The sequence below is a fragment of the Haliotis rubra genome, unplaced genomic scaffold (assembly GCF_003918875.1).
Source record: "Haliotis rubra isolate DU_JTF1 unplaced genomic scaffold, ASM391887v1 Scf372, whole genome shotgun sequence".
NCBI classification, from domain to species: Eukaryota; Metazoa; Mollusca; class Gastropoda; order Lepetellida; family Haliotidae; genus Haliotis; species Haliotis rubra.
In genome coordinates this window covers 592,075-606,083 of record NW_025767049.1, presented here as the reverse complement: position 1 = coordinate 606,083, position 14,009 = coordinate 592,075, and the positions used below count along the sequence as shown (strand labels likewise).

Here is a 14,009-nt window from a genome sequence, read left to right as displayed (position 1 = left end):
ATTCATGCCCGTATATGGTCTTGAAAGGAAATACAATGGCACACAACTCACTGGTATGTCACGTGATTCTCTAAGTAGCCCAGGCGCATAGTTGCAAATGTTACCTCATATTCTACTCACACTTTGCTAAGGATCACAAACTTCACAACTGTATTTAGACGTAGGTTCATAATTTGAAATTGTATCCATTTAAAACTGGACAAATGATAATATGGTAACCCCTCTGTAGGCAAACAGTTACTTTAGTCTAACCTTATGCACTTGATACATGAGTAACCATAAAATGGTTTTCATGGTACCAATCAACCATTTTGCAAATCATGGAACGAGTCATTGGCAAGTTCACAACATCTGTCAGTAGCAGGTATGTGAGATGCAGTGACATACTGAAACCTAGGATCCATGCTTACAATAAGCTTAGACATTTAAAGCAAATTTGACCCCACATCATAGTTTTCTGTTGAATCCATGATTTGATCCTTAGCAAGGTGTGAATAGTATATATACCAAACGTGCTCAAAATATTTGAAATTGTACAAATTCTTAATAATTTCCATCTCCGGAAATTGAATGGAAACGTGTCAGCTGGAACGTTTGAAATAATGTTTGAATGGTGATGGTGATGGTGATGAAAGGTGGTGGTGTGGCGGTGATGGTGATGGTGATGATGATGGTGATGGTGATGGTGATGGTGGTGTGGTGATGGTGGTGGTGATGATGATGTTGATGGTGGTGGTGATGGTGATGGTGATGATGGTGTTGGTGGTGGTGATGGTGATGGTGATGGTGATGGTGATGGTGATGGTGATGGTGTTGGTGTTGGTGATGGTGTTGATGGTGGTGGTGGTGATGATGATGTTGATGTTGATGGTGATGGTGATGGTGATGGTGATGTGATGGTGATGATGGTGATGGTGGTGGTGATGATGATGTTGATGGTGATGGTGTTGGTGATGGTTTTGGTGTTGGTGTTGGTGATGGTGATGGTGATGGTGATGGTGGTGGTGATGGTGATGGTGATGATGGTGTTGGTGATGGTGATGGTGATGGTGATGGTGATGGTGATGGTGGTGGTGGTGGTGATGGTGATGTGTGTTTCAAAGCATATGAATACACTAGGTGAAAATATCATTTTCTATAAAAATGCCTTTCCAAAAAGATGGCTTATATTTCTAAAAGGTTGACGCAATATATTATTTAGGTTCTAGTAATGCTTTTTATATGATCCATAATATCTGTAATACAGAAGTATGTTTACCAAAGTTTGGATATCAATGCATCTGCTACGTAATATGTTCATGAAATGTAACTTATCCCCAAGTTCTTTGGATATCCATACACAGGAAACTTCCAGTTTCAAACAATAACATATCAACATGCGTTACCCAATTAAGTCCTCCTTTCAAATCGGTCCAAATGGTATATATTTCCAATGTATTTCTTTGTTTTGATTAAGCATTCATGCCCGTATATGGTCTTGAAAGGAAATACAATGGCACACAACTCACTGGTATGTCACGTGATTCTCTAAGTAGCCCAGGCGCATAGTTGCAAATGTTACCTCATATTCTACTCACACTTTGCTAAGGATCACAAACTTCACAACTGTATTTAGACGTAGGTTCATAATTTGAAATTGTATCCATTTAAAACTGGACAAATGATAATATGGTAACCCCTCTGTAGGCAAACAGTTACTTTAGTCTAACCTTATGCACTTGATACATGAGTAACCATAAAATGGTTTTCATGGTACCAATCAACCATTTTGCAAATCATGGAACGAGTCATTGGCAAGTTCACAACATCTGTCAGTAGCAGGTATGTGAGATGCAGTGACATACTGAAACCTAGGATCCATGCTTACAATAAGCTTAGACATTTAAAGCAAATTTGACCCCACATCATAGTTTTCTGTTGAATCCATGATTTGATCCTTAGCAAGGTGTGAATAGTATATATACCAAACGTGCTCAAAATATTTGAAATTGTACAAATTCTTAATAATTTCCATCTCCGGAAATTGAATGGAAACGTGTCAGCTGGAACGTTTGAAATAATGTTTGAATGGTGATGGTGATGGTGATGAAAGGTGGTGGTGTGGCGGTGATGGTGATGGTGATGATGATGGTGATGGTGATGGTGATGGTGGTGTTGGGTGATGGTGGTGGTGATGATGATGTTGATGGTGGTGGTGATGGTGATGGTGATGATGGTGTTGGTGGTGGTGATGGTGATGGCGATGGTGATGGTGATGGTGATGGTGATGGTGATGGTGATGGTGTTGGTGTTGGTGATGGTGTTGATGGTGGTGGTGGTGATGATGATGTTGATGTTGATGGTGATGGTGATGGTGATGGTGATGTGATGGTGATGATGGTGATGGTGGTGGTGATGATGATGTTGATGGTGATGGTGTTGGTGATGGTTTTGGTGTTGGTGTTGGTGATGGTGATGGTGATGGTGATGGTGATGGTGGTGGTGATGGTGATGGTGATGATGGTGTTGGTGATGGTGATGGTGATGGTGATGGTGATGGTGATGGTGGTGGTGGTGGTGATGGTGATGTGTGTTTCAAAGCATATGAATACACTAGGTGAAAATATCATTTTCTATAAAAATGCCTTTTCAAAAAGATGGCTTATATTTCTAAAAGGTTGACGCAATATATTATTTAGGTTCTAGTAATGCTTTTTATATGATCCATAATATCTGTAATACAGAAGTATGTTTACCAAAGTTTGGATATCAATGCATCTGCTACGTAATATGTTCATGAAATGTAACTTATCCCCAAGTTCTTTGGATATCCATACACAGGAAACTTCCAGTTTCAAACAATAACATATCAACATGCGTTACCCAATTAAGTCCTCCTTTCAAATCGGTCCAAATGGTATGTGTACACAAGGAAATGTCATTAATTTGGTTGAGCGTCGCTACCCCCTGGCATATACGACATAACACACCTGCCAGGATACTGGACGGACACTGATGTAAAGGTGTGCACGTCTGCAACATTTCCAAATATGTCCATTCGATGCATACATTTGAGTATAGCCTACGTGCATGTGGAATATTTGGAATTGAGGCCATTTACATCAATACCAGAACTGTTCCAAACGTCAAGAAATAGGCATTTTTTAATAAGAATGAGTAATATTTGGTAGACACAGTTATCTAACAACTCATTTCTCATAAGCAGTTTATGACGTTACACAGTGTCATTCAGATTCAATTTAAACTTTCTATTAACCAGTAGCTGGACATATATTACATCACAATACATTTTATATACTACTTTGTACATTTGCTCTAATATCCCCTACAATACTGAATTGTCAGTGGTCGTTTTCAAAAGAGAACACCGCTTGTGTTACTGTAAAAATACATTATCTGTAAAATAGGAGTTTGGCTTGTTTGTAAAACCCAAAAAGGAACAGTGACATAATATGATTTAACTTGACACGTTATGCCAAATATAACACTTGCAAGGGTTTTAACATCCCAAAGTCTCAAGAGGTTTTGAACATAAACACATTGTCATGAAAACTGCGGAATAAAGTTACTGCTGTCATTTTTCAATTACCCCAAACACAATTCCTGGAATGAATTTAGTTTTACGCTGCCATTCCAGCATTACCTCGTCGGGGGACACCAGAAATGGGCTTCAAACATTGAACCCATGTGGGAATCGAACCTGGGTGTTCGGCGTTGCGAGCGAACGCTTAAACCACTAGGCTACCCCACCGCCCAGGCTCTATATAAGCACGAATACCTCATATTGGTTGGCTGTACACCACTAGATATACATATGAAGGTAGGGTTGTATATGGCTATGTGTATCTCTCCAAGGCAAGCGGTAATAACAGCGCTTGCCGTACCTCCACATATGACTTGACGTTTACTCTTTCCACAACCAAGATAATTGTATTTCAGCGAATCGCAACTGAGTGGGTGACTTAAAAGTGAGTGTGAGTGAGTGAGTGAATGTAGTTTTACACCGCACTCAGCAATGTCCCAACTATATGGCGGTGGTTTGTAAATAATCGAGTCTGGACCAGACAATCCAGTGGTCAACAGCATGAGCATCGATCTACGCAATTGGGATATAATGATATGTGTCACTCAAATCAGCGAGCCTGGCCCCCCGATCCCGATAGTCGCCTCTTACAACAAGCATGGGTTACTGAAGATCAATTTTAATCCGGATTTTCACGGGTAGAATGTGTTAAAAACCAACGATACAAAACTTGTAAGTGAACTCATACATTTATATCCAAGCATCCTATTCTTTAAAATAAAAGAATAATTTCAAATTCAATTACACCAGAAATGGGCTTAACACATTTCGTGCCCATGTGGGGAATCTGTGGCTGAACATATACCTTTCATTTGAATGTATTGTATGGAAATAGCAAAATACAGCCAGTTCCCGTTATGATGTTCACGACACGACATGCCAACCACACATATGCCCATACAAATAGTAAACATTACACCAGGGTAAACACCAATAGCATTTACAGTTGCGTCTTCCAGCTTGCATAATGTTATGAGACAAGATACTAGGACACAGATAGCATGCAGTCCAGAGGTGCCGCGTTATCAGACAACATACTAGGACACAGACAGCATGTAGTCCAGAGGGGCCGCGTTATCAGCCGTACATTAGCTTCAGTAAAACAACCAATATGGCCTCCTCTCTCACACCCCACCGGAAGCTGGACATCAATACACCAGAGGACACCAACCGATCTGACCCCTTTGATGTCATAGCACTAACTGTCTCGGACATCGCGACAATCGTTGTCTCCGACTACAACAACTCCTGTGTCAAGTCCTTCTTTACTCGACACGACAACGACGGCTACAGTGTACTCAAGCTTAGTAATTTCCCCTGGCAACTAACAAATGTGACTAACAATAAACTAGCGGTGACCGTCCCGGGGTCAAGGACAATTGTGATTTTTGAGGTGTCCCCTGAACTTGACGAGCAGCTTACGTTCAACACGAGCGAGATGTATTGGGGGCTTACGGCCCTGGGGTCTACAACGCTGGTAGCTGGAGCGGATTATTCCTCTCGTGTGGATATTCTGGACTTGGAGGGACACGTACTCAGGTCAATTCTGGCTGAAGACATTGGCATGCACCTGCTCCAGGAACCAGACATTCTGCGTTCAACCAGGGACGGAAACATCCTTGTGGTGGATTCCGGCTCCAAATCTCTAATCTGCATGACTCCCGATGGAGCCATTGTGTTTGTGTACTCACATTCTACCGTCACCAACAGGGACCGACCCAGGGGTGTGACGGTCACCACTTCCGGGGTCATCTTCTTTGTAGATGATGAAACTCATACACTGGTTCAGCTTACGGAGAAAGGAGAGGTTGTCATGGAAACAGATATACCAAATGACCCTAAAGATAACTACTTTGGTCTGTGCTGTAACGAGGACCATTTCTATATTGCTATTCGTGACAAATATATCCAGATGTACACCTTTGCTTAGAACATGTGAGTTGGCACTGGACACTGTCGGTAACTGAAACTTTCATGGACAAATTATTGATGCATTGATTTAGAGCTATACATGTATATATTAAGCTTGAGTCTCGGGGACTCAGATCCTGGTCAGTGGGTGACACTTGGTCCCTAAGATTAGTTTTGTGTGTGTATGGTTCGAATCCCGAGTTTATCATTTACTAATCATTTGCCACGACCATACTTATGATCGTATTGATTTTAGTTTCAATAAGCACGGAAAATGCGTCACAAGATTTCAGCTCCATCACTTGATTGTCTGGTCTGATCACGTGCAGCCGCCTCAGGCGTACTACAGAGCGGTGTAAGGCACCCTACACATACCCTTTTCGACAACACCTGGTGTCATCACTGATTTTCACTGCTTTTTTGTCCTCTACGGTCAGTGTTATCTGTTTCGTCGGGTAATCGAGACTAGTTAGTCTTTGACGTCGTCGTTTAACAATCAGCAACACTGGTGATTGACAGTTCAGGGACAAAATATAGACGGCCCTGATATCAACAGTTTGCTATAAATTTATTAATAAAAGATAAAATGTTTTTCTCTGTATAAGAAACAAAACTTGCCTTATTTTTTCCGATTTACTGTGTTCAGAAAGTCGTTATCACGTTTCAGCCACGTTTGGCCTAAATATTTCAAAAGGTCATGCACAAAGGGCTTCACAGCAACAGATCATATGCATTAATGAGTAGGCATATACTATAAAAAGACCATACATATAGACCATGCATCGCGACAGACGGTCTAGACCATACGGATTCAGCTGCACAGAAAGAGACCATACAGAATGAGACATCGAGATTATAATTAGCCTTCAGCAACTCATGTCATCGTATCTGAATTTGGAAATATGTCCTCATGATGTCAATCACTGGACTGTGTGGTCCAGAGTCGACACACTGTCTTCTTATGCCTGGCCTATTTCTGAGTGCAGCGTTCAACAACAAACACCAGCCTTCACTGTTTGGTTTCTGACGCTATTCAGGCAGTCAGCTAAACTGGATGTAAATCAGTCGCGACGTGGAAACTGCGAATTTACGTAAAGAGAACAATGGTGCAAGATTGATTAATCTGATCACCTTTTTAAACCCCGTGAAGGTCCGGGTTAGAATGTACCTTCAGTAACCCATGCTTGTCGTAAGAGGCGACTAACGGGATCGGGTGGTCAGGCTCGCTGACTTGGTTGACTCATGTCATCGGTTCCCCATTGCGTAGATCGATGCTCATGCTGTTGATCACTGGATTGTCTGGTCCAGACTCGATTATTTACAGACCGCCCACCATATAGCTGGAATAATGCTGCGTGCGGCGTAAAACTAAACTCACTCAGTCACCTACTTAAACATTATTTGTCATCTGGTAGCAGATGCGTATGTAGTGAAAGCTTAGCCAGTGACAGTAATGTTTGAATGAGGTTGGAAAAATACAAATTATATGATAGGGAGTACATAAGATTCATTCGATACCGAGTCTGTATCACGTAATCAAGCTGGCACATGCATGGTCTGAAGCACGTGTTCAAGTACATAGAAATCATTCGGTGATCTGTACCACATACAAGATACGTGCACTCCCCGTACAGCCTTGTGTCTGGTGCAAATAATCCCACGTCGGTTTGTATTGTGTTAATTCCCCAGATAGTCTCTCCTTGCCAGCCTCCATACTCCACATCGCTGAGCGTCTCATTGCGTGGTAGAAAGACACACAGCTGTTGTTGAGGGGCTTTGATAAGCCGCACCTTCACGTAGCGAACCAGTGTGTTATCAAACAGTTATGTATCTGTTATACATATTGTGCGAGGGGTCTATGCGGTCTGTTGCTTAACATATTGATGCATCTGGTGTATATGATCTGTGACTGCACTACCGCGCGGGACACTGCTCTAACCATCACGACAGTGAATGACACGCCCCTTCCTATTGTGTTCGAATGCATGAAAATGTCTAAGCTTCCACATATTTCCAAACGTGTCGTCTTTCCCGACTTGCTAATACCGCCCCAAGCCATCAATATCACACAAGGAGAGCACTTATGAACCGTTCTTTTCACATTTTCTACCTTGCGCCATTTTTGTCTTGTAATTTAGAGCCGTCTGTAGAATTTGCAAATCGTCGTCTCTATTTTGGTCATTTCGTTTCTCTAATACAAGACAAATCTTATGGATAACAACTTCTTGATATATTTTTCACAACATATCTGGACTAGTTCTTGCCCCTTCTTCATGCGGATAATGGTGAGAGTGAACAGTACAGTATATATATATATATATATATATATAGATGTACCTTTCTCTCCTCTGCATATTATCTCTCGTCATGAACGGATGTTTTGTCTCGCGCTTCAAACTTCCCCGTGTTTCCCCGATTCCTTCTAAATGTCGATGCAGATACCTGATTGGAGGCTAACGATGCAGCCCCTTCACCAGTCTGGATGACCCACCAGTTTAGGTGCACCGCCGCCGGACGTGTCAGTCCCCGCTAGTCATTCCGTCCCAAATTACGTGGCAGCCCACTTCCGCTGCAATCGAAACCCTGCCTCAAACATGTTGACAGTTCTGTAGATTGTAGAATGTAGTTTTGGTAATTGATGCAGTTACAAACTTATCAACAGCCTGGTTCATACAAAGAAAGAAGACGATATTTGTCGTGAACGTCAGCCATCACCATCGGCACTTTGCTGTTACCTGCTGAAGCGTCCCCATGTGACAGCCTAGTTACAAGGGAGATAACCGCCACATAGCACATGGCAGCATAATGCTACGGTCAATAGTATTGCTGCAAAACACATAGATGTGAGATACTTTTTTTTATTACTTGTATGACTTATAGGAGAATTAGTCATCGATAAAGCCGCACGGTTTTCCCGTCCATGGCTATAATTCAACCTTTCTGGAGTCAGCTATCTTTTCATGAAGTACGTGGGAGTGTTATTGATGGGATGAATATCTCATGAATGTTTGTGGTAATTGCACTAACATTTCTGTGGGTGAAACAGTCGATAATTAAATCATTTATTTCGTCGGCACAACAACCTTATAGCAATACACAATATATATTGAAGGAAACAAATAACGGTGCACAACATTAAATTGCATAAAATTAAAGTTATTTGAAAGGTTATAAAAGGTAGCCCTTAAAAACATGTAGCAAAACATTTTGCATGAACTTTAATGTTATTTATTGCCCGTGGCACAATGAACAAACTCACTTTTTGAAATCTTTTTGACACCTGACGTTCATAGACCTGAAAATGAAAATTGAAGAACGGTCGATTATTCTCTAGCCTCTGAATGTTGTTAAAAACGCGTTAATTCCAACCTTAACTGCGCGTTCGTCATAACACGACTTACAGAAAATCATTGTCTCCGCGCCGTGGGTATGTTGGTGACTGGAATGGTCCAAAATGAAGTGGCCAGACATTTTGGTGTCCATCGAAACACGATCTCTATGGAGACGTTTCCATCATAATGGAAACACGAGAGATTTGCTTCGTCCATGCGTGACGTCACGTCAGCAAGACAACCACATTCGGCTGTCCCATCTAAGGAATCGATTCCAAACTGCCAATTTGACTGCTCGGACCATTCATGGCTTACATCCAATAAGTTCCACGAATGCACGGCATCGACTGAGGGAGCACAACATACATCCCTGACGGCATGTAATACGTCCAAGTTTGTTCCAACGCCACCGATAGGCACGTCTTTCCTGGTGCAGACAGCATCTAGAGGACAGGAGACAAGAATGGAATGTTTTTTTGTTCACTGACGAAGCAAGATTTCATCTGGACCGCTATGATAGCAGGGCAAGGGTGTACAGACGGCGAGGTGAACGTTATGCTGACCTGTGCGTTTTTTAACGTCGACAGTTTGATTGTGAAAGCGTTATGATATGGGGGAGCATCACATCTCATGGTATGACACAACTTGTCATTGTCAATGGCAATCTGACAGGTCTGCGATACAGGGATGAGATCAGTGGGCCTCACGTGCAGCCGTACAATCAAGGACGCAACTTCACGATTCAGCAAGATAATGCTCGTCAACATGTCGCTCGTGTTTTGACAGATTTCGTCGTTCAGTTGGTTTTAACGCATCTTTGAAATGTGGCCCAGTCATACGCCAAAGTGTGGCAGGAAAGGTAAAAGGGATGCAGGTCTTGTTTTTCTTTCCGGGTATGGTGCTGACAAATCTAAAAACATAACTGGGGAAAACAGGCTTGGAACCAACAACAGATTCCTGGCGTTACCAAGGGACGTTACTGTGCACAGCGAATTGCAGGATTTTAACGACACATAATATACAGCTTCACATCTAATTACGACACAGAATATATATTTAGATATCCAGAAATATAATATCCAGCAGTATATTGTTATACACTATTTAACAATGCCACATAATACATAGTGATATATCTGACAATAAACAAAATATATATAAAACGATGACACAGATTGTAATAACATATTTAACACTGACACAAAAATATAGCCATATATCCCACAACTATAGATGTATTCACCATAATACTGACTGCGCCTTTATTTTGGTCTGAAGGAGAACCGTGTAGTCAGCATAATTGACGAATTAAGACGTCAGATGTTTAGATACTGGACCTTCTACACAGCTGGGGTGGTTCTTTCTCTTTTCACCACTTGGGCAATGAATATAGCTTGTCAACAGTATCAAAATGATACCGAAAATGTAATATCTTTTCCACACATACGAATAAATGAATCCTACCTCTATTTTATGCAAGACGCACTTGTCCTTTTCGCCAACACCTGATGTCAAAACCGATTTTCAGTGCTTTTCGTATAATTTTCCCAGCTTGTTTTCCCCTTTACACCAAACAGAAGTTGTATCTGGGGATAGTCGAGGCAGGGTATGCTTTTGCACTGACGTTCTGTATGATATGTCCAGAATGAGAGCATTTGCGTAAAGAATATCTGTACCCTTATGTGTACAGAACACCAAATATTGCAAGTTAAATCGAATTAATGTCTACTGAAATTATGCAACGTGTAATAAGACGTGTTACAGCACATGCATCTCCTGCAATGAATTATAGAAATGCTATTCAAAGGATTACCTTCATGTCAAGTGGCCATGTCACCGTCATGACACTATAGGCCAGAGGCCTTTCAGCATTTGTAAATAAGGACTGAGAGATTGATTCAAAGTCTGTTCACACAGCAAACATTTGTGAAATTGACACCAATCCTGTCACGTATCGCAAAGGAATAATGGAATTTTCTTTTGATAACAAAATAAGCCCTAGGCAAATTCACAACGCTTTAGCAAGTGTAGATTTCTTCAGTTTGAAAATGTGTTGAATCTGGGTTCCTCGCTATTTTTCTAAACATATAATGTACAGAATGTATCGTTACATCATTTCATTTCAGAGACTTAACAACGGTTAAATCCATGTAAGTTAACCTCCTTTTATAGTCTGCATTCCAGTTTTGAATAACTCCGATAAGAAGACTTATCGACACAGCTCTATTTTCATTATTCTGAATCTGAAGTTAATTTGAATATAACCCCGTGAATCGGAAACCCACTGCTTGGTAAGGCCGATTCAAATCTGGCCATTGTTGCGTGTCGACGTGAAACAATAAGTTAACCAAGAAACCTTTACTCAAAAGAAGTCAGTGTTGAACCAACAAACAGCAAATGATGTTATATAGTTAACAACTGTAGTGTGAAATAAACTAGGTTTAAAATCCAAAACAAATTACTACAAAGTAATTGCAATGACACTACACTAGTCTATGTAACAATAAAGCCGGTGACATTCACCTGGCACCAAAAGTTGTCCAAGCTTAAAAAATGTGCTTAGGCTGGATTTACGGGTTGAAAAGATGAGTTTCACACACAAACAGTTTTGATGCAACGTGAGATTATAGATACAAACGTTTTCCCAGTCATAGCCTAAGCTGGATTAATATACAGCTGTTCGAAAATATTGCTGATTACAAATGACTCCAAACGCTTCAACATATAGTACCTTCCACATCAGTGCTTACCTCTGATGGTGGCAAATTCCTGACATCTACCTATTCTTAAAACATAATGATACGAACGTCAAATAATTCTTAACAAAAACAATGTAATACACTCACAACGTTGTTAAACAATACATTTCACTGCCAATGACAGTGAGTACCGTTGAAAGTCGTATATACACGAGGTAATATCAGATTAAATTTGATAACAAGCTTAAGCTCACAATGTGTTTCATAGCTTCATGCGCTTGAAAGGTAAATAGTTGATATTAGTCACTGTTTGTTTCATATGAAGATCAGAGGATATGTCGAAAATATCTGTAGCTGCCAGTTACATTTCATTGACGTTTTCTTCTTTCCTAAACTCAAAAGGTGGCTTCAGAGAACTTGGGATTTCAAGGTTTTATCACGTCAATTGACTATTAACTGAAGTCAATGTTTCATCGCTTAGATTGAGTTGGAGTTTTGAAAATATATCGTAGGTTTTCTGAGAAGGTTCGTCTATTGCGAAGAAGGGATTCCTTGTGTCTTGTTGTAAGCGAGTCTTCCGCTGGACGCCACTGAGAGTTTGGTCGAAGGGACAACATCAGTCTCTGGAACAGTATGTTGCATTTAACTCAGTATTTAGGATAGTTCGAATAATGTTTAACCAGTTTTTCCCTTCATACCTTAGATCCCGGAGAACGCACCTTGTGACATTTACCAGTTTATCCTACAATACCTAGGATCCCTTGGAACATACCTTATGACATGTATTATTTGACTTGCCTTGCGTGTTTCAGTTTCAGTTTTATTCTTGTAATATGAGGGCATGTGTGTTATTTACCTGTTGTAATGACCCGTGTTGTTTAATCAAAGCCTTTATCATGACAATGATCACTGGAACAACTGGAAGGAGGGCAACCATCCATCCGACCACGGTAGCCTCAACAGGGTAGGTGTACTTCCCGTAGGTGGGAGACTCGTATTGGGAGATCGTCGTGATGAACACAATCTATAATGAATAAAAGTTAAAGTGAAAAATATCACCCTGTTCCTTGTACCTTGCTCTGAATGTTGTTACACATCTTGTGAACTAAAAACACCATTCTCGCTAAAAGGGGACGACATTCGGTTCCGTTACGAGCCCCAACAAATATGTTTTATGTCAGTGAAATCCCATTATAACCTTTACAAAAGTAATTCGAATTCTCAGCTAGAAAAGTTCAGCTTTAACAGTTTATATTAGCATTAATGTGTTTGGAACTTTAAGGAGACAATGTCGTTGAAAAAACGAAAGTTACCGACGTCACCCCAAAAGACACAAATTGGTTACATCACCACAAATAGTAGCAAGGATACACTACAATTACAAGTGCAAGTTCTCCAAAACCCAAAGTTTCAAAAACATTCTGTTTTAAAACTGCATTAGAATTATTGCACGATCAGGATTGAACTTTTGTATCTGTTTCAGAGCAAATCTCAAAGGCACCAACCAGGACATATATCTAGATCACAGTCTATATCAAACACATCTATAACTTACAATAAATAGCCAATGTAATAATGAAGACTGATATGATGGAAGTGTCATTGATGCCTTTAACCCATCCAATAAACTGAGAAATATGCAAATGTGGAATCACAAAAGGGTATTTTCCTGTGTGCACATGCATAAATATAAAATCACATTGGTTTGCAAATAATACGATTTGTTTTTATAAATGTCACATTTTGACGTAGTGACCCAAAAAAACATGACTGTCTTGAGTCTAAAATATTACACAGAAACATGTTAATTCGTGCTATCTATAACCGATGGAAACACTACTCCAGCACTTGGAGAGTTTGGTAATGATTTAACTTACCACCAGTATTGCCGGGGTGATGATACCCCACAGGACTTTGACCAGAACAGGAAGAGGACGTCCACTCATCATATCAATGTCCTCATTCAGCTGCTTGATACCTTCAGCAAACAAAGTCATCTTATGGTGATAGCCAGTGAAAAACCGGGTCACTTTTTTCCCAATGGATTATACAGACTAAGCACTTCCTAATAACTATAGATATTTAAAAACATATAACGTCCAAAGGTAATTTTTACAAACATACGAAGGTGAACAGGTACACATATACACTCAAAAAAAAACAACAAACAACAACAAGAAAAGTAAACAGAAAAAAAAGAAACGCATATGTGATTTTGAGAATATTAGACTCATTTAGCTGCGGTGAAACCAATACAAACATATTATTTCTTTCCAACACGTCATCTTTGTGTGATTGTAAACAGCTTCAGCGCCAAAACGTGGCAATTGTAGCTTTCCCCCTTGTTTTAGAAGCGTTGTATTCGCCAAAATGTCACCAAGAAAACATGTAAAGCAAATGCACGTGCAAGTAAGCATAAAACCATGCAGTATCGATCACTAATAAAAGACAAACGTTGTGTTTAATGTTGTCATTCGTTTTTGC

At 40.3% G+C, this 14,009-nt stretch overlaps 1 protein-coding gene across 4 annotated transcripts in view; it reads right to left on the bottom strand.

Moving 5' to 3' along the window:
* Window positions 1-11,702: 11,702 nt before the first annotated feature.
* The window catches only part of LOC124286008 (sodium- and chloride-dependent betaine transporter-like), a 99,238-nt gene continuing 96,931 nt past the window's right edge, over window positions 11,703-14,009 (bottom strand). For all 4 annotated transcript variants that reach the window (XM_046722329.1, XM_046722326.1, XM_046722327.1 and 1 more), the window contains 3 exons: window positions 13,403-13,503; window positions 12,382-12,549; window positions 11,703-12,148 (listed from right to left, as the gene is read on the bottom strand). In XM_046722329.1, the coding sequence (XP_046578285.1) occupies window positions 11,996-12,148; window positions 12,382-12,549; window positions 13,403-13,503 (422 nt within the window). In that variant the 3' untranslated portion in view covers window positions 11,703-11,995. The remainder of the gene's footprint in view (window positions 12,149-12,381; window positions 12,550-13,402; window positions 13,504-14,009) is intronic.